The sequence below is a fragment of the Lupinus angustifolius genome, chromosome LG03 (assembly GCF_001865875.1).
Source record: "Lupinus angustifolius cultivar Tanjil chromosome LG03, LupAngTanjil_v1.0, whole genome shotgun sequence".
Lineage (NCBI taxonomy): Eukaryota > Viridiplantae > Streptophyta > Magnoliopsida > Fabales > Fabaceae > Lupinus > Lupinus angustifolius.
The window spans coordinates 26,739,709-26,760,904 of NC_032011.1; the positions used below are offsets into that span (position 1 = coordinate 26,739,709).

The 21,196-nt window shown below is 32.8% G+C and overlaps 2 protein-coding genes across 3 annotated transcripts; one reads left to right on the top strand and one right to left on the bottom strand.

Moving 5' to 3' along the window:
* LOC109344236 (KH domain-containing protein HEN4-like) lies at positions 460-8,363 on the top strand. 2 transcript variants are annotated; one of them, XM_019582908.1, is made up of 9 exons: positions 460-557; positions 1,099-1,793; positions 1,976-2,386; positions 2,474-2,728; positions 4,576-4,884; positions 5,597-5,676; positions 5,783-5,891; positions 6,543-6,699; positions 8,171-8,363. In XM_019582908.1, exons 2-8 carry the CDS (start codon positions 1,104-1,106, stop codon positions 6,684-6,686), a joined length of 1,998 nt encoding a protein of 665 aa, XP_019438453.1. In that variant the 5' UTR covers positions 460-557; positions 1,099-1,103; the 3' UTR covers positions 6,687-6,699; positions 8,171-8,363. The 2 variants fall into 2 exon arrangements, with proteins under 2 accessions (XP_019438453.1, XP_019438452.1); XM_019582907.1 differs by lacking the exon at positions 8,171-8,363 and having other exon boundaries at positions 6,543-6,905.
* Positions 8,237-14,874, bottom strand: LOC109344237 (amino acid permease 6-like). The gene is made up of 7 exons (XM_019582909.1): positions 14,543-14,874; positions 13,801-14,034; positions 11,823-11,916; positions 11,460-11,677; positions 11,082-11,224; positions 8,945-9,172; positions 8,237-8,846 (listed from the first exon to the last, which is right to left on the bottom strand). The coding sequence occupies exons 1-7, from the start codon at positions 14,646-14,648 to the stop codon at positions 8,421-8,423; spliced, it is 1,449 nt and encodes a 482-aa protein (XP_019438454.1). The 5' UTR covers positions 14,649-14,874; the 3' UTR covers positions 8,237-8,420.

The following is a 21,196-nucleotide window of genomic DNA, read 5'->3' on the forward strand; positions in this document are numbered from 1 at the left end:
TAGGTTAAAAATTATATATGTGGACTTCACATCTTAACTAAAAAACAAGACATTAGATCTATAAATTTGGTTATATTGGGCATAGATAGTGTGTTAAATAAATTATACATCAATATCAAATTATAAATAGATTAAACAAGTTAAAAATTTAAATAATTTTTAATATTATGCAGGGCCGACCGCCACAACCCGCAACCCGCTTAGATCCGATTTGGGCTACAATTTGATATTCATAAATTGTATCCAGACTTTTTAGCCCAAACCCAATATGGGCTAATCCGAGTCCATTTAGGTAATCCGTTTTGACATTTCTACTCTTTCCTTTCATTCATATCCAAAATTCAATTCACGATTTAACCAATGTGATCTTCTATTGAACAAAAAAAGAAGAAAATAAAATTAGAAATTACCCAAATAAAATGGAACAAGGCCCAATAATGTTGGGCTGATAGAAATGGCCCATTACACACACCTAAGAGCTCTTAGGTAGGTCTCTGCAAATTCCAAAATTCTCTTACCCTCCTTCTCTGCTTCCTCACTCCTTTTCTTCATTAATCGTGAGTCCTCTTTCGCAATTCACTATATCACACGCTTTAACTTTCACACTTTATTTTTCTTATTCGTCACGTTATTGCATTTACTATCACATTTCATATTCATATTTCTCTAACGAATGATTAACATTAAGGTTCTAGGTCTGAAGATTCGTCATCATCAACAATTTGTATTTCGAACTTCGAATTACTTTTTATTTTTAGTTATTCATATATTTGTAATCTCATTTTGTTATTATTATAATTAGGATTAGTTGTATTATTATTAGTATTAACCATTCATATGTTAACTCTCAACCAAAATAAATAGGATTTAATATATATACACTGACAATGTAAGTGTTTTTTTTATACTGTCGGCAAATCATCAACCATTCATATGTTAACCACCTTGACTCTCAACCAAAATAATCCAAATCGATGGGGGATAATGTGTTCATAATGTGAAAAATATTACACCGGACAGTGCGTAGATTTTAAACTCTAACTAATATTGCTATTGATGTTAATTAATAATACTTTTAAACTGATGTACTCTTGTTAGTTTCAATGACATCCTCTAAGAGACTGAATTCGGAGTCAAGTGGGAGAAGGAAAAGGAAAGGGAAACGACGAAAGTTGTCAAGTGGTTTTGATATCACTCCAGGGAGTGTTGTATTCCGTTTACTTTGTCCGGCTACGAGAATTGGTGGTGTTATAGGTAAAGGTGGTGCTGTTGTGACCCAAATTCGCAACGAAACCGGTGTGAAGCTTAAAATCGAGGAACCTGTTCCTCATTGCGACGAAAGAGTTATTACTATACTAGGTGATAGTAAAGACACTGAAGAGGATACTGAGCAGGGAAAGGAGGCTAATAATAATGAGGTCGATACGGATAGTAAAGAGAAGGATGATGAGATGAAAGATGATGGAGATGATAATGATGAGGATCAAGATACTGTTCCTATTGAAGATTCGAAGAGTGAGAAGGAGGACAAATTGTCTATTCTTAAAGCTCTATCTCTTCTTTTTGAGAGGATTGTTGGTCGAATAGAGGAGACAGCTGAAGGTGATAAAGAAAGTAATAGGTCCCCGGCTGCTGTTTTTAGGCTGCTTGTCCTTTCGAGCCAAGTTGGATGCCTTATTGGAAAGGGTGGTAGTGTGATAAAGCAAATGTCGGCTGATAGTGGGGCACAGATTCGGATCCTTCCTAAAGACAACCTTCCTGTTTGTGCATCGGCTTCTGATGAGCTAGTTCAGGTAAATGGAAAAGTTGCATCTCATTCTATTAATATATCATTGTTAATTTTATTTGCAGTGACAAAGGCAATTACATGGATAGAATGTTTAATTTTTTATCATTGTTTGCACAAGTGTTGGTCATATAAGATTTGTACATGCTTGTTTCAACATTATTTTAAATGTTTATGCTGCAACGCCAGATCTCAGGGGATGTCGAAGCTGTCAGGAAAGCATTTCGATCAATTTCCAAACAGCTTTTGGAAAATCCGCCCCCGGATCATGAATCTATATCTGGCAATTCATCAGGGCTGCCATCTCATTCATTTGGTCAAGTCCCACCACACAACCGCAGCTTTGCTTCTGGATCTCATGATATTTCTTCTCCTGATCTGATTCCCAAATTTCATGATGGTGCCATCCTTGGTCGCATGAGGCCTTCACAGGAAGTGCTCACGTTTCGTTTATTGTGTCCGGCTGATAGGGTAGGAAGTATAATTGGCAAAGGCGGAGCAATAATAAAGGCTCTGCAGCAAGAAACAGCTTGTGATATTAAGGTTATGGAAGCTGTTCAAGACTCAGAGGAGTGCATTGTTGTCATATCTGGTCCAGCGGTATGGTACAAGTCTCCCATTTTCTCGTTTGATCTATTGTTATGGTGCCACATTTATTTTTCACTTATGTTGGATTAATAATTGCAGCATCCAGATGATAGAATATCTCCTGTGCAAGAGGCTGTATTTCATGTGCATGGTAGAATAGCCAGGGCTATACCTGATCCCGAAGAGCATAGCATGTTAGCTAGACTTCTCGTTTCTTCTAATCAAATAGGTTGTCTCCTTGGTAAGTCTGGTTCCATCATAAATGAAATGAGGAAGTTATCAGGGGCCCATATCCGCATATTAGGCAAGGATAAGGTTCCAAGCTGTGCTTCAGAGGACGAAGAAGTAATTCAGGTGTGTTTTTTACTGAGTTTGATGGTGGTGTAAATTTTAAATCTTCTATTTCATCTCATATGGACTACTCCCCCCTGGACTTGGAAATATGAGTTGTATGCTGCCTAAATTTTACAACATATTAACCATGTTTTCTTAGGGAAATTTATAGATCACCAAACATAAATTGAATAATTTTATTGATGAGCACATAAATTGCACAACGGTGAATATACAACAATAGACTTGCCTTCCCAGAAACCAAGGTCTCCCACTACACACGACACAACAATTTATTGCTGTCCCGAAGACATATGTCTCCTACAGAGAGTATTCTCTGCCCCACACTCACAAAATAACAACAAAGATCTCCTTTACACACCAACAAGTGAATAACCCATATTTCTAGCAGGCTAGTACATGACATCCTATAACTGCCACATAGCAGCTATTACAATACAAACATATACTTTTCAAACACAACATATATTCCTATTATATCCCTACTATGTTTATTTTACTATTGTTCATTCAGATTTTTCACTTCCACCTCACCCTCAATTTTCTGTATCAACCACTCTCTTCCCTAACCCTTGCAACATTCCAATCTCTTCCCTAAGCTTCTTGTTTCTGAACCAAAACCATGCAAGTATGCAACCACTTCCATTAGCCTATGACTTTGTCTTCGTTATATTCACTCACTATTTGTGCTCTTTCTCTTCTCTTTTCTTTGTATTTTAGTTATTGTGTATACATATATATGTATATTTAAATGTAATTTTGTATTTTAGCTGGAGCTACGCTTAGTGTTATGGTCCACTGCTCCTAGGATCCTACACCCCTTCTGCTCCAAGGTTGGCTCTATGCTTTAGCAGCCTTGCCTACTAACATAATTTCATCCTAAATGCATACTACTTATAACTTATAAGTCACAGTTGTCATGAAGTGTAGAATAGATAACCGTCCATTTAATGGAGGGTGAGCCTCGGCACAACAATAAGTTTGCTTGTCTTATGACTCGGAGGTCAAGTTTTTAAATCCCGAAAACAGCCTCTTCGCTTGCGAGGGTAAGGTTGCGTACAACTTCCCTTCCCAGATCCCCACTAGGTTGGAGCCTTGTGCACTGGGCCACCATTTTTTAGATAACTCTCCATTGTCTCCAATTAACTCTTGGTTCCTATCATTTCCTGCCCCTAGATGATCAACCTTGTCCTCAAGGTTGAATGTAGGAAATTGACTCTTACAGATAAATTCCTCCGAAGTTGCATCTTCTTGCAACTGGCATTTCTCTCCTTTGAACCAAAAACTTGATGTTGTGTCACCACCTTCTTCAAATTTTCTAGCACCTAAAATCCTTGCTGGTTGAACCACATTATCTGGATGGGCAGTTTTGGTTCACACTTCATACCCTTGTAATTTCATCCTATTTTCACAATAATTGAAAACTTCCCCCTCACAAGGAGTCTCCTCCTTCTGCAATCCACAAACAATAAAATACCAGATTGAATATCCACCCCACACATCCCTAGACATATAAATACTACCAGTAATTATCATACAAACAACTGCCGACTAACTGCATAAAATCTGCCTTAGTAACTACACAAATATATATGATTCGGGTCTAGTGGGTCCTCGTCTTTTTCATATTTCTATCAAAAACTACAAATAATATAGTTATATTTCAAGTCATGTAGCTATTCGAAATGAGTGGTTGGAGTCATTTGCCGATGCTTACATTCGTATGGCAATATATGTGAATTTTATTAACTGACATGATATATTTGTTCCGTGATCGTTGTGTATTTTAACCTTGTATTATTACATGCTTCATATGATTGTTGCTTATACCATTCAAATTCTAACAGATAAATGGAGAATTTGAGGCAGTGCACGATGCTCTTTTGCAAGTAACCAGTAGGTTAAGACATAATTTCTTTCGCAGCGCATTTCCATCAGGCAATTATCCTCCAAACTCTGTGTTTCTGGATCAGTTTCCTCGATTCCCGCCACACTTGGGAAGGCGTGGACTTTCACCTCCAGGGATATTTTCTAACAGGGGTCCTCCACCTCCACATGGGGGTTTTCCCCTTGATGACCGTCCTCCTTTTATGAATAATATACATAGACTGGGCATTCCTCCTCACATATCTGAAAATAGGCCTTGGGGCCCTCAGGTAGTGGACTATTATTTATATTTTTTGTGCTACTTCTGTCTTACCCACTGCCTTGGCAGCATATTTTCATTTGGATTTAGGCCATCTTTATCAATAACTGGCTGGACGATGAAATCAGTCTTCTTAAAATTGAACTAGATCAGAGAGAGGGTAGAGGGGACAGTGGTTGAACAGGCTTCATGAAAATGGTTTTTTTATGTTCAGCTTATCCATATTATTATTTTTAGCACTCCAAACTGTTTAAAGTTTCTTATTATATAAAATATTTTCCTTGCAACTTGCATAATTTCTTAATGAATAACTAGGAAAAATCAGAGAGAAAAAATTGCAGCATTGAAAGTTATGATTACTCTATTTATCTTGATATACTACATACGAAGTTACAAAATTTCCTAGTTCAATCCCTGCCAGGAACATAGTTTTCTCTTTCAAATTGAGGGGCATACTCAGTGAGAGGCTGATAGAGGCCTTATTCTTGCAGATATCTGTAATTAGAATAGGACTAGAATACTAGATTGTTGATCAATGACCTATTATCGGTAGGACCATAGGCTAAAATGGCTAGTATAGTTTGGTTCTCTTATCTGTAAATTTAATAAAAATGATTTATCCTGCTTTAGTTATGATAAGCTATTATGTTTTGAAGATGTTCATTTATCCTCACTAATATGGATTTGTTAAAAATCAATCTTATCCAATATTTGGTTTCTAGGGGCTACTCGAAGGTGGTGCACCTATGGGTGTTCCAGATTTTGCAGGAGGTCCTTCTAGAAGAATTCCCGACTTTGTTGGGTATGTCTTGTACTGTCAATAATTTTGTACATTCTCGTAATTTTTCTAATATACACACACATATACATGTATGTATTTGTTTATACAACTTGGTATTATCATGTAGAGGGAGGCAACCAATCATCACAAGTACCACTGTTGAAGTAGTTGTCCCTCGAAAGTTGGTGCCTGTAATATATGGGGAGGATGGTGAATGCCTGAAACAAATACTTGAGGTGAACCCACTGCATATGATAATTTATGATATTAACTTTGTTGTTTTATCTGACTATTAAATGGTTGATTTTTGTGATTTACATAGTTGCCTTAGCCACTTATACATCTGCACCTGCACCTGCACCTGCACCATTGTTCTTTCACATAGATGCTGTGTTTATAAAATTGCATGTAACACAAAAGGGACACATCTTTCAACATTATAGTTCTCATTTGTATTCTCCTACACTGAATGCTTTCATGTAAAGCTGTTGCCATGCGGTTAGGTCACATTTTTGAGTCATGGAACCAGCCCATTGCAAATGCAAGGCAAGGCTGCCTACTATAGACTGGCATCGGGTGTCCAGCCCTTCCCTGGGCTCTGTGCCTCGCTGGAGCTTTATAGCATCAGGTTGCCCTTTTGTAAATGCTTTGATCCGTGCTGATGTGAGCAATTGTATCAGTTTATTCTAGATATGTATTAAAATTAAAGAAGCACATCATGCCCCTGGTCCTCAAATCCCATAGGAAGGAAAAATGAATAGATTGTTTACCTTCTGTTCTGCTTAACTGGAACATCAAATTGTTGGATGGTGTGATTGTTGATGAAATCATTGTATAATTTTTATGACCTTGACTGACACTCACAATGTGATCCCTACACTTTCCAGATTTCGGATGCAAATATTACTATTACTGATCCAAAGCCTGGAGCTGTTGAAACCAAAATTATAATATCTGGAACTCCAGAGCAAACTCATGCGGCACAGAGTCTTATTCAGGCATTTGTGTTGAGCGAGAGGGAGTCTGGATGATATCTCTTTTTGGGTAATAGTAATACATATGTTTGTTTTTATAGCTGTTGTAATTGGGCTCAACTTGTGCTTTATATTATTTCATAGGGTAACTATTTATAGAAGGGAATGTGATTAAAGTGTTAGATTTTTATCTGTAGAAATATGACTTCCCCAACTTTGCTTTTATGAGCATTTGGTTCGACTATTTCAAATTTAAAGTTTCATCCATTTTATAGATTTTCCTTGCCCGAAAAAAAGAGAAAACCTAGGTCAAGTGATTGAGTACTGTTTTTGTTGCTTGTAGAAGTCCAATAACTTGTGCTATAAACAGTTTAGTTTTCCTAAATTTCTTTGTATTTAGTACACTGGTGCACACTGGTGTATGCTTTACTCCTCTCATTGCACATGTTAGTATAACAATTATCCGATTCTTCCATGTGTTTGAATGTTTACCATTAAACCTATATTACTCTGCTTCTCTCTTCCCTATGAAACCCAAAACCTCATTGCCAAAAAAAAAGAAAAAATGGAGAGATAATTTGTTCTGCCCTACATATCCCAGTTTGACAGCCACAATAATCCAAACTTTCTCAACAAAAACCTGAGCATATCCTATTGAAATTTCTGCGTTTTTGGATTTTTGTATTTAATTATTGGAGAGAAACATGCAGATTAGTCCTGCAACATTTCTACTGCATTTGATTGTCACGTGTGTTTATGACCCACAAAGCACAAATGCTGATACAGACACATGACATAGACACACCCTAACACACCAAATTCTAGGAATTGTAGTAGGAAAAGAAAATTATATATATAACATATATACAATTAAAAATATCAAGATAAGATTCATATATAATTCATAACGTTGGAGCCAGAAGAAATAATGTATAAATTAGACATGCCCCTCCCACAGTGTCAATCAAACGTCAGTGTAACACATGGGCAGCGACACCAAAATAATGTCCTTCATAGTCTGTGCCTGGTGATTTATTTTATATTTATAATATGCTTGGTTCTACTATTATTTGTCTTGGTGTCTTGCCCATCTTGTTACTTATGAATCATAGATAGAGATAGTTGTTGATTCAGTTTCTGTTTTTGCCACCTCATGACTGTTCAAGAGGAATTACATTTGTTATTTCTACTAGTATTGGTCTTAGTGTCTTGCCCTTAAGATTTCATTACCACTGTAGTTAGTGAACTAAACATTCCCATGGGTGGTAGAATCTCACCTTAGCTGGTTTGGACATGTGTGATGTAGACCAATAGAACCTTCATTAAAGGAGAGTAGGTCAAACAAATATTACCCAATTTTTAGAGGGAGAGGGAGGCCAGAAAACCGTAGGTGAAAACATCTAAGAAGGATTTAGAGATTAAAGTTTAGTGCTGTTTGAACTGTAGTTGACCCCATCTAGTAGGATTAAAGCTTAGTTAGTGTTAGTTGGTGAACTTGATTATTGTGACTGTGCAGAATTGTCATTGTACTGTTGAAACAGGTTTTGATGCAGGCGGACCTATATGTTGTGCATGTACCATAGATGACAAATATCAAATGATAGTGCTGACTTTGAAACTACCTTGGATTATTCAGACCATATATACACTGCAACTGGGTAATACATTCTCTTTTTTTCTTCCTTAAGAACCTGATAACATTCTATTATCACTTGCTGATTACTTATTAAAAAAGAGAGAGAAAAGTGACTGAGAAAAGAAAACAATATAGCACTTATAACTAAGTTAGAATTATTGGGTAGCTTTGAAGGGCTGGTATTTCTTGAGATCTTGAGCAAGTCCTTGAATGGAGCCAGCAGCTGAGATAATAGAAACAATCAAGCAGACCCAGCTTAATATCTTGAGCCATGTCCAAGTGAAGGAAAACTTTTGCATCTTGGTCTGCTTAATATACATCTCTATGGGGAAATAAACCGTTAATGGCCAAAAGGATAGTGAACCAATTAGGCCAAGGAAATCATTGAAGAATGGAAACAACATAGCTATTACTGCAGTAATGATAACATATGTTGTTCTCCACACCATTCTGAAGAAGTTTAGGTTGTAGGTTCCACATAGTGGAAGCTTCACAGCATAGTCTACGTTTACAAATTTGCTCTCAGACCATTTTTCTTTGCTCCAACTCTCTACGAAACCAAATATTGGTTGGCAGAAAACCTATAAAACCCAATGTATTAAATAGTTAAATACAATACACCAATGACATAGAACACAGAACTAGAAGATGGGGTTAAGTGAAGTTGTTTATTATTTACCTGGTATGCCCCAACTAAGTGAACAGCTATGCAGACATTGGCAAAGTCTATTAGCCAAAATGGCTCGTAGAAGCCAAACCCAGTAAGGAAATTTCCTGGTGCATCGTTTCCAAATGCTGCATAGCCTAAGGTCCCACATAGCACATAAAATAGGGTTGTGGTCAATATACCAATCAAACTTGCTCTCTTCATCACTTTGTTCTCAGCAGGGCTTGATTTTAGGGTATCCTGCAATCATATGGTGGGCATGTAAGATAATTATTATTACAAGCCATTAATAATCCTTATCATTATATTCTAATGGAAGTGGTCATTTTAGATGGTTGTCAAATATTTGAAATATTCTTTTAAAGATTTAGACATGCCTGGGTGTAGGACGGGAGCATATTTGCTGTATCACAAATAGTATCACTCCATTTGCCATGAGTTATGATTAGTTGAAAAATTGTATTCAAGTTAAAAATGTAATTATTAAGTATTTTTCTGATCAACTACAGCTAATGAGTTGACACATTGTGGGATAGAAGATATGTCCCCGTGTCGGCTAATTCTTGTGTCACAGAAAGTAAAGTCTGTTTGCATGGATACTCTTTTTCTATTTATGCATCTGGATTATTATAACGGACTATCAATTGGTTCCCTTACATGAAGTACATATTGACTAGCTTGGAACAGTATCTTGGATGTGCGAGCTCATAGTAATTAATGTTCTAAATTAATATATTATCAATGAATACAAGAGATGGTTAAAAGAAAGAAAATGACAACTAGAAATAGGAAAGAAAAAAGGATAACATGCGAGTGCGTCAAGTGTGATAAAAAATATATCAATGTGTCACCAATTATGAGTGATAAGAAAATTATTTAATTATCGAACTTTTAACTCAAATATTTTTTCCAACAAATCAAACATTTTTCGATATTTGAATACGGTAAGTAATAGTACTGTACTGAATTAACATATTATCATTTTCAGTGCCAGATAGCGGTCCATGCATTTAATGGTTAATATTGTATATAGGGATACTTGATTATACCCTTGCATGTATAGGTAGGTGATAAAAAAATTTAGTAATAAGCAGGAAGGGAATATAATTTGCTTGAATTTAATATGTATACACTGACAGTGTAAATGTTTTTTACACTGTCAATTAATCATTCACCATTGACTTGTTAACCACCATTGACTCTCAAACAAAAGTAATATAAATCAATGGTGGATGATGTGTTGACAGTGTAAGCTCGATTTGCTTTAGCATATTATCAAAGGTTTTTCATTTATCTTTTTAGCTTTTCGACTAAAAGGTAAAAGTAAAAGACTATAGGAATATTTAGTTTGGACTATGTAATAGATTCTGGCATTCTGCAACTTTAAGGAGTCGCATTCATTGAAAACCGCAAAAAGAAACAATACATGGTCCACACACGAGGTCGCATGGCTATTCTTACACGCCACTCACCAATTAATAATGCATGCAATCATCACCCTTTTTCAAGTGAGAAAATATCGCTATAACATTCAAAATGCGTCAATCAGTAATGTTATAATTGAATACTCAAGTTTGACACCAAATTTGGGAATATAAAGAATGAAATAATAAATAAATGGATTTAATATTATTGACTATTATTGACTCTTATGAACTTAGTTGAGATCCTCACTTAGTATTGGAAAGGTCCAAATATTTATTGATTTTTAAATTAAATAATATAAAATTAAAAATTTCTCTTTCTCTATATATCTATTGTCTCATTTCTTTTAAAAAAATTGAAGGGTATCAAGTTTTGTTGTCTAATAATGATGTAGAAATAATATTATTGATGCGGTAATAAACTCTAGGCTTACCCAAAGTCTTTGTCAAACTGAGTTATGATATAGCCCTTTTGACATTTTAAATTTGTGTATTCATATTTTTATTAATCAATCATTATTCCCGGTTTTCAATTTTAAATATCATTCATTTTAAGAGTGTAATAAATAAATAAACTCGCCCTTATCTATGTGCATGTATTATTGGTAGGAGTTATATCATTGTCAATGGAAGAAATAACACACATGGGTATGGCCCTTTATGCAAATCATAGGTGATATATAAGTATCCATGAATAAATAATATAATAATATAACATGACTTGCCTGTATCTCAATGAGCACATTAGAATAAGCATAAGCAAAAGCTATGTCACCAATAGCTTGAAATGTTCTCCACACTTTCTCTGATCCTGTAACATCCACTCCAACTTGCACCCCAGTCAAAGATGTCCTTACATGTTCCCCACCTTCACCATAAACTCAATTATTAGTAATGCTAGAGTTCGTTTTCGAGTTAAGTTTTGGAGGAGAATGAAGGAAAGATAAAGCTTTAGAGTCATCTCATGAGTGTATTTCATAAAACTTAACTCGCAAATGGAACCTTAATGTAACTTCCGAAATCATTTATGACTATATATATTTAACATTTTTTTAAAGATCATATAGTTAAAGTTCATATGATTATATTATTAACTTAATTACCTGTTGCTACTTTAGCTATTGAGAGGCCAAGACCAATGGAAGAATATGCAAAAGACATAATGGCTGCAACAATAGAGAGCCAAGAGAGCTTATGGAAGTTTGGTATTTGGCTAAGTATTATTTGTATGCATGCAAAGAGGATCATGAAAGGGTTGTTTGATGTATAACACTTGTCTTGATGGCCATGTTTATGAAAACAATTTGACCTTTTCACCGCCCTAAGAAAAATGGACAAAAGAGAATTAATTTGTTATTATATGTATAGTAATAACATGGTTAATGTCAAAAGTTTATATTTTTAGTCAAAAAGTTTATATAAAAAAATGATATTATAAGTCAAAAGTTGTTTGTGTTGAAACTTACACCATACTAATTGAAGCTGTTATGGTGTAACCGATTGTTACACCTACAAGATTTATATATTGAGCCAATCCACAAAGTTGAAATTTCCTCCCTCCTGTTCAAATTGGAAACAATAAGTTCAAGTTATATTATTTACTTTCAATTGAATATGGGCATGCCAAGTTTTATTAATTTATATGAATATGTTATGTGTTGTAGGAGTAAGATTAATTCATGGTTGAAAATGAATAAAAGAAATAGATAAAAGCAACGTTGTTTTTTATTCACTAAACAAGCAATAGTATAGTACTATAATCTATAATATTTGTGGGGAGTGGTATTCCTTGTAATATGATGTATTATATAAAGTTTCATGTTAGAGTCATCTATTGCCCAAAAATGATTTTGCTGCTTTAAGCTTGAAACTTTATTAATGTTTTTTACTTTCTTTAAAAAATAAACGTACTTTTTTTTCCTGATTTGTTGGGAAGTGCTTCTAAATGCTTGAGCACATTGATCTTTACACCTTTTTTTTTAAATATATGAAAGTGACTGATCTCAAGACCTTAATGAAAGTGACTGATATCTAGACCTTCTTACAAGTTTTTTCATAAAAGGTTTCAATATATTGTCATAAGAATATTCTTAATACTATATAAGAGTATAGTATAAGAAATATATATATATATATATATATATATATATAAAATTGTTTTTAGGAATATAAAAATATTTTATTTAGTAATTAAAAGAATTTTTATGAAGATTAATTAGCAAGATTTAAAATTACCCTCTCCCATAATCCTTTTTAGTTTTTATAATTTGATTTCGGAATTTATGTTTTTGTCTTATTTACAAGATTATTTTCAAATTTTTATGTACAATAAGTAAATTTGTTAGTAAAGTACTTATATTTACTCAAACAATTTGATTAGAAAGAAAAATTGATTTAGTTTTATTAATAATGAATGACAATTTTAATAAACTATATATAATATTCGTGTATTTGATAATATTTTTACATTTCTTCAGTGTTAAACTATCAAAACAAAATCTTATAAACAGGACAAAATTTCTTTACGAATTTCTCTTCAGTAAACAAAGTATCACTAATATTTCTTATATTCCAAATCATTTATTAATTTCATTAATTATTCAGACTTGATGAGTAAGTTCTAGCTCCCTTAATATTTAAATGATATATTTATGAGATTAATTTAGTTTTTCAATAAAAAATAATTTTTATTAATAATTTCTTAACAAAATCATTAGGGTGAGAATAACACCCCCGAGTTAGACTCATACATTTACATGTATGCTTATGTTTAAATTTGTTTATGCCCTAAGCCTCACTTATTAGTTGGTCATAAGCTCAAATTTTAAGATCCGGTCTAATTTATATAAAAAACTATATTGACCTACAAACTTACTTGAAATTCCATAATATTCAATAAAACTTGTAAATAAACTTCATTCGGATATTATCTTATAATAATAGTGATCTATTGATTTATTTAAATAGGTTGGTTTGTGAAATTTAAAAGACTTTTAGATCGCTATGATATAACTAAATAGACTTTTCGGCTGAGAATCTTTTTTGATCTTTCTCTTGCATTGAGTTAACACTATTTTAATGCATCTTGCTTAACAAAAAATAAAACTAAATAATGTTTTAAAAATTCTTACACAAAACCTAACCAGACCTAAGATACACCAAGGCCTAAGGCCCCAGTCCTAAAAAGAAACAAGAAAAATAAAAATAGACATAAATAGTAACTGTTTGTTAACAAGATCTTTTGATAGTTACTAGCAAAGAGTAGAAAAATGAGAACTCTAAGAACCAAAAGTAATAATGAAATAGTTAAAGAGTGGAATATCAATATGTTGTATCACTGTAAATATTTATACATAATCGATATATTAACCGAAACGATGAAAGATGATAAATATGATATATGCATGATCCATGATGATGAGATTAGGTGAAGTTTGGACATACCTAGAATAGATCTAACAACCTGAGAATAGGTATAGTTTCGTTTGCCATTAACAGGGTCAGGTGACCTATAACAATCAGCTAGAAGAGTGGAAGTGAAATATGTGATAAATGAGAATGCAAATAGAACAACAGGACCAGCCACCCATCCCATTTGTGCTATTGCCCATGCAAGAGATAGTACTCCAGACCCTATCACTGCTGTTATTATATGAGCACTTGCAGTTACCCATGTCCCTTCAAATTCAGCAACAAAAAGAAAAAAACATTAATATATATCATACATTATACATAACCATGCTTTATATGTCCTTTATATTATACATTAATATATATATGTTGGATTTATTCAAGTGTGAAGTCTCACATTGGATATGCAGGGAGGAGTGAAAGAGTTTATAAGAAGGAAATGCCCATGAAACTAATGCCTTAAGATTTTGGTTTAAGACGTGGTGTCTCTCTATTTAATCCATAAGAAAATATAATTTGTAATCACTTGATTTGAATATGTAATATCTTAATATATTTTAACCATTCTGACAAAATAAAGAACAGCAAATGTTTTCTTAGTACGTGTTAGGTTGGAAAATGCTTGTAAAAAAACATAATGAGTTATATCTCTAGCTTCTATCATTACACTGGTAGAATAAGAATCATATTTATATGTGTATATATAGTAATGTTCTATTAAGTTTTATTATCACTAGATAAAAAATATATATGTGTATACTGCATGTATATATACCAGTTCTTTTGGCTCGTCCATCATCGTCGAAGTTTTTGCCATCATTACCATAAGCATCAGGGGTTTCTATGTACATGCTGTTCCTCTGAAACTGTTCAGTGTTCATCTCTCTCAGTTCTTATTGTGTTTTGGGTATGCAAGTGCCCTATTAACTAAAAGAAAAGGAAAATGAGAAAGAGAAAGAAAGAGAAAGAAAGAGAAAGAAAGAGTTGTTTTGTGTTTCTCTACTTTGGTTTTTAGTGAGTATGGTTTGGCTTGTTAGCACTTCTAGTTATAGAGGTAGCAATTATGCCAGCAAAGATATTCAACTATAGATAAAGGCAATAAAGCATGATAGTATGTGAGAAAAAAACAATAGTGCATTAAATAGAAAGAGGAGGGAAGAGAAGTCAAAGAGGGAATGTGTTATGGTGTAGCCCTACCTTTATTTATATTTTATTTTTGGGTTACATAAAATTATATATCATAAGCCTCCAAGTTTTTCATCATCAGAATATTTAACACTAATTGCATAGTCAGAACTCAAACTTAGAATCATGTTTTGATTAAATTATATCAACCTTGCTAGTTGATCTACTTGCTGGATGTATCTAGCTCTAACTATGAAATGGAATTAGAGAAATGGAATATAAATTGGAAAAGTTTGAGTTAATATAAAATGGAAAAGGTTGAGTTAATGGGTGAGTTAGGAGCTTAAGATGATTGGTAGAGTAAGGGTGGAATTTTGTACATAGCTCTGAACCATTGAAGGTGGCATAATTTGATCTGGCATAGGAACCAATATGTCCCACACTATACAAATATTGGTTTTCATCCATCCATTTGGAGAATTTTGTTTTATGGTAGCCACTGGTGATGGTTTCTTTGAAAGTGACACAAATCCACTATGCATGGCCTCTCTCTCACCCTTAGATTCCATGTTTTGCTTTTTCAGTTTTTAATTTTATTTTACTTAGCCGACTCCGACTGAGATAAAAGTTTGGTTGTTGTTGTATTTCAGAGTAGAACTTTGGCCTAACTTCTGGAGTTTTCTTTATATTATTTAAGGAGATATGATGAAAATCATATCAGATGCACCTGTGGTATGAAATCATGCTAAGTTGACTTAGCATCCCAAATCTGCAGCAATTGATTGGTTCCAATATCATAGGCAACTTACCACCATCAATAAAAAATATATATTATTGGTTAAATCAATATTGATTTTATAGTGTTTATTCATTTTTAATTGTCTTTCCATAGCTTTTTTCTCTCAAAGCAATCTCTATGTTTACACATGTTTACAAAATTATGGTTGAGATCTGTATATGCTTTATCATATTAAGGTTGAATACTCTTAGTTACTTAATTTTATTGGTTAAAAAAGTGATATGGGGTTTAATGTAGAGTTGGTCACTCTATTTAATAGAGAGCAAAATCTTCCCTCACAAGATATTTATCATTTTATGTATTCCTTTATTCTCATTTGTATAAAATATATAGTTATTATGTAATAAATTCATGTTTTACTTTTTTTTAACTAATAGAAAATAAGAGATTCATGAAGTTTGGAACACTGGATGTTGCTAACTTTATGATTTACTAGTTAATTCCTTACCAACTCAAATAACTTTTATTGGCAAAATTTACTTAATTTAGATATAAGAGAGAAAGAAGAGAGATTTACCCACTCCAAGAAAAAAAAAATTTAAACTTACTTCTCATCTTAACAATCAATTCTAAACTAATCTAAAATATTAGATGTGTCCATAAAATTAATGGTTATGATGAAGTGTAAGTGGATCTCCATTCTAAGAAAAATATGGTTCAATTTGTAGAGTTATGAGACATAAAGTCTGAATACTTGAGTTTAAACATTGAAATATGTATACCAGGTACCAAACAAGAATCATTTTCAATAAGTTTTGTTTTTTTATTTTAGTTTAACTTTAATAGTAAATAAAAGGATATAAGACTATAAGTATCATTATATTCATTTTTTCTTTGTCTTTTTAACACACTTCTGGAGTAATAATTGAGTAATATAGAAGACTCTCACTCCCTACCATTAGACTTTCAAAATGGATGGTCACTACTCTCTATGGATGTCATGACTTTTTTATGGTATTAACAAGAGTATCTATCACCGTTTTGGGTAAAGAACTAATCGTGGTTTCCTCTCAACAAGTGTTGCTCTCAGGAATCAAACTCTCGACCTTGGGGATCCAGTGAAGCCTTACACCACTAGGGATGGCAATGAGTACCCGAATCCATGGGTATTCATACAGAAATACATGCAACGGGTCGGGTCTGAGTCTGTATTTTTGGACCTATAGATAATGAGACCTGAGATTTGAAGACCTGTCGTTGGATAGGTCTAGGGTTCAGGCAATGAGGTACCCAAACCTATGTGTTTTCAAACCTGCTATGAAATGTTTTAAAAGTTCTTAACTGACATCAAGAACAAGAAATAAACGATCACGAGTCCATCACTATCTATACTTCTACTTCTACTTCTCCTTCACATGTTATAATCAGTAGTATTCCAATTGAGGAGTTATCCTGAAAACTCTGCAAGTTTAGCATATATACAGTTTATAAAAATGGAATATGGTCCTTACACCTTTTCAGAGTTTTCCTCACCAACCACATAATATTATTATTATATAATTATATAAATTGAATATGGTCATTTCCTCAGTTTCCTCACCCACTCTATATAGACCTAATTGGACTCATTTTCATTATAGAGAAGTCGTTAATTTTGCACATAATTTTAAGGAGAAAAATATAATATTATTATACTTTAAAAGATAAAAATATTATATCATATTGCTTCTTTCTTTTACTTTAATATAATTAATGGAGAGGATCCTACCCATATTAAATCGAATATATCTTTATTCCCACCTCATTTTTCCTCACCTACTACTCTATGGGGCAACCATGCTAATTAGCATTGACAAAAGCCCTTGTACTAGAAATTAAGGGCATGCTTATATGACTCATGAATATATGCTTTACATTTTTACTGTTCACTTTTTATATTAATTTTATAAAACACTACTTTATGAACTTGATATATAATAAATTCAATAGAGTTAACAAGATAATTATATAATTATGATTATTTTTATAGAGAAAATATATTATCTTCTTTTGCAGTAAATTCATTTTTTGAGTTCAAGACTTTTTCTGGTAATCTACTATCTCCATTCTATATTTTTTTATGAGCAAAATTTGTATTAAAGAAACATAAGACATACTAGCCCAGTATAAATCAGATACAATTAGTTAACATTTTGTGTAAATGAATTATAATATAAGATCAATGGTTAATGCATCAACCTGCAAAACTCATGGATTTTGTTCCTATTATTATAAAATAGTGCTAAACCCAAAATCTAATTTAAATCATAATTCATTTCGAATTATCTAAATAGATCGACTATAAAACTATAAACTAAAACATTCTCTAGAAGTTCTTCCCTTTTGGGTTTTTGCAAAAAGAAGCATATTAAGTACTACAAATGAATATGTAATCACCATGTTTGTAATGATGGAAGTGGTTGTACTTTTATTCTCTTAACTCTGTGGGTATTACGAATCAGTGCTTTGTAATCACCCACTCATGGGTATGTATGTTTGCTTAACTTATAGGTTTGCATTTTCATGTATAACAATGGGTTCTTAGTGCTTTAACCTCTGAATAATTCTTCAATTTCACAATTGTTTTCATGCACCATCAGTATATACTATAGAAGAAGATGACAATCAGAATATCAAAAATTAAGGAGTCATAAGGTAGTCATGGTGAAGAAGACAATTTTAAGAAATGGAGTGTAGGAGGTTGTGGGTTCGAATCCCACCCTCAACAAAAATGGGAGTTATTAGGGTGGTTGTAAGACATGTGTGTTACACATGAAATAATATTTGTAGCTTTTGCAGTAAATTCATTTTTTGAGTTCAAGACTTTTTCTGGTAATCTACTATCTCCATTCTATATTTTTTTATGAGCAAAATTTGTATTAAAGAAACATAAGACATACTAGCCCAGTATAAATCAGATACAATTAGTTAACATTTTGTGTAAATGAATTATAATATAAGATCAATGGTTAATGCATCAACCTGCAAAACTCATGGATTTTGTTCCTATTATTATAAAATAGTGCTAAACCCAAAATCTAATTTAAATCATAATTCATTTCGAATTATCTAAATAGATCGACTATAAAACTATAAACTAAAACATTCTCTAGAAGTTCTTCCCTTTTGGGTTTTTGCAAAAAGAAGCATATTAAGTACTACAAATGAATATGTAATCACCATGTTTGTAATGATGGAAGTGGTTGTACTTTTATTCTCTTAACTCTGTGGGTATTACGAATCAGTGCTTTGTAATCACCCACTCATGGGTATGTATGTTTGCTTAACTTATAGGTTTGCATTTTCATGTATAACAATGGGTTCTTAGTGCTTTAACCTCTGAATAATTCTTCAATTTCACAATTGTTTTCATGCACCATCAGTATATACTATAGAAGAAGATGACAATCAGAATATCAAAAATTAAGGAGTCATAAGGTAGTCATGGTGAAGAAGACAATTTTAAGAAATGGAGTGTAGGAGGTTGTGGGTTCGAATCCCACCCTCAACAAAAATGGGAGTTATTAGGGTGGTTGTAAGACATGTGTGTTACACATGAAATAATATTTGTAGTGGTGTTGAAATACACTACAAATATTATTTCATGTGTAAAAACACACATGTCTTACAAAGAAAAATATATGTTTTTTGTTAAGTAAATGAGAATTGCAAACCACCAAAACAGAAAATTTCATTAGATTTAGCATTTTTGCCAACTATTCATTCAAAATACACAAAAATAATTAAATTTCATCTCATTTAAAACATAATAGAAATAGGAAATTAGAAATTCAATTAAAATATAGAAAACCCGCGGGTACACAAAAATACCCGCAAAAAACCCGCAGCGGGTACCCGTACGGGTATGGGCGGGTACGGGTATTGCTCCCCTATTTCGAAACGGGTAGCGGGTAGCTACTACCCGTGCCCGCCCGTACCCGTTGCCATCCCTAGGTTTGATGGTAGGGTGTAGGAGGTTGAGGTGGAGTCTCACCCACAATAAAATACTAACATATTAACAACTAACATTTTGCCCATAAAAAAAAGGTAATTGTGAAGCATTTGGAGGCATCTTTGTTAATTTTTAACATTTTGGACCAATTTAAACCAAGCCTAAGTTCAGGAGTGTTTTCAGAAATTTGACCAATAATTTAAATACCAAATATAGAACATTTTATCCAATAATTTCTCCACTCTAATAAATTCATTCTTGGCACACCATGTTCTTATTTTTTTAACAAGAGGAAACATCTTGTCTAATATTTTTGGTGAAACATCTTTTCTAATTTCAATCATACCAAGTAATGCCAAATAATTGATCAAACATTACTTGAAAATTGCACAAGCTGCTAGTGGTACTAGCAGTGTTAAACCAGAACAATACTTGGACACTTTGACCAATTAAGTCAGACATTTTTAGTGACCAGAATCAATGGCCTAACTATATGCTAATATTGTTGCAGCAACACATGAATGAACACAGACAATGTACAATAATACTAACATGAAATTAAAATGTCCCAGATAGTGTGATGTCTGTCAATTTGTTATTTTTTTTCCTAACTGATGAAAAAACAATATGGATGGCAAGATTCTCACCCCTTATATCACATGGTATTAAATATTCAGGCTCATTCATTCTTCTTGTTATTTATTTTATTTCAAATTGTAATGTATATAATTTTTTACATAGTTTTTTTGGTACTTTGAAAATAAAGAAGAAATACTAGAAAAGGAATAAAGATCCATCTGCATGATGTAGATTGCTCCCATGCGAGATTCTGAACATATCAGAAGAACTTGATCCAAGTTTTTGGCCAAGTATTCAGCTAACTTCCTCTCTGCAATAAAAGAGGCCTATTTCCATGAAAACGAGTTTTATATTGACTTCTAAATCACTTTACTCTTATTGTTTGAAAAAGCTTCTCCACTACTGCAAAGTTTTTATTTCTTATATACACATGAGTAAATAAAAGTTAAGTTTGACGTGATGATAAAGTTGTAACTTAATGACCATAGGACGATAAGTTCAAATTCTAAAAATAACTTCTCAACTTGTGAAAGTAAACAAGAGTTTCGTATTTCGGATCACACTTTTTATAGAGTGGTTAAGTAAGCTTATGATCCAAACAAGTTGGCATGTACCCAAGTTGTGTACAGATCTAATGGTGTTTAACTTCTAATAAGTTTGTATCTAAGCCTACCCATTTATTGAGGAGGCAATCATTTTATCAATTGGAAAATGTAAATCATATACATTGTTATTGCATTATCCACAATTCATGTTTAATCATGATTAACTTTTAAAAAACAATAGTACAAATGAATAATAGATGATATAATAATTATATAAATTTTTTACACTGATAATACATAAATAGTTCACTCTATATTTAAAATATATTTATGGACTTGAAAGAATATAATGTATAACTGTTATATAAATACATGATATTCTTTAAGTCTATCGGTAGAAGGTATTACTGAATTCTCTAAGTTAAATGGAAACATTAAAGGAAATAGTTC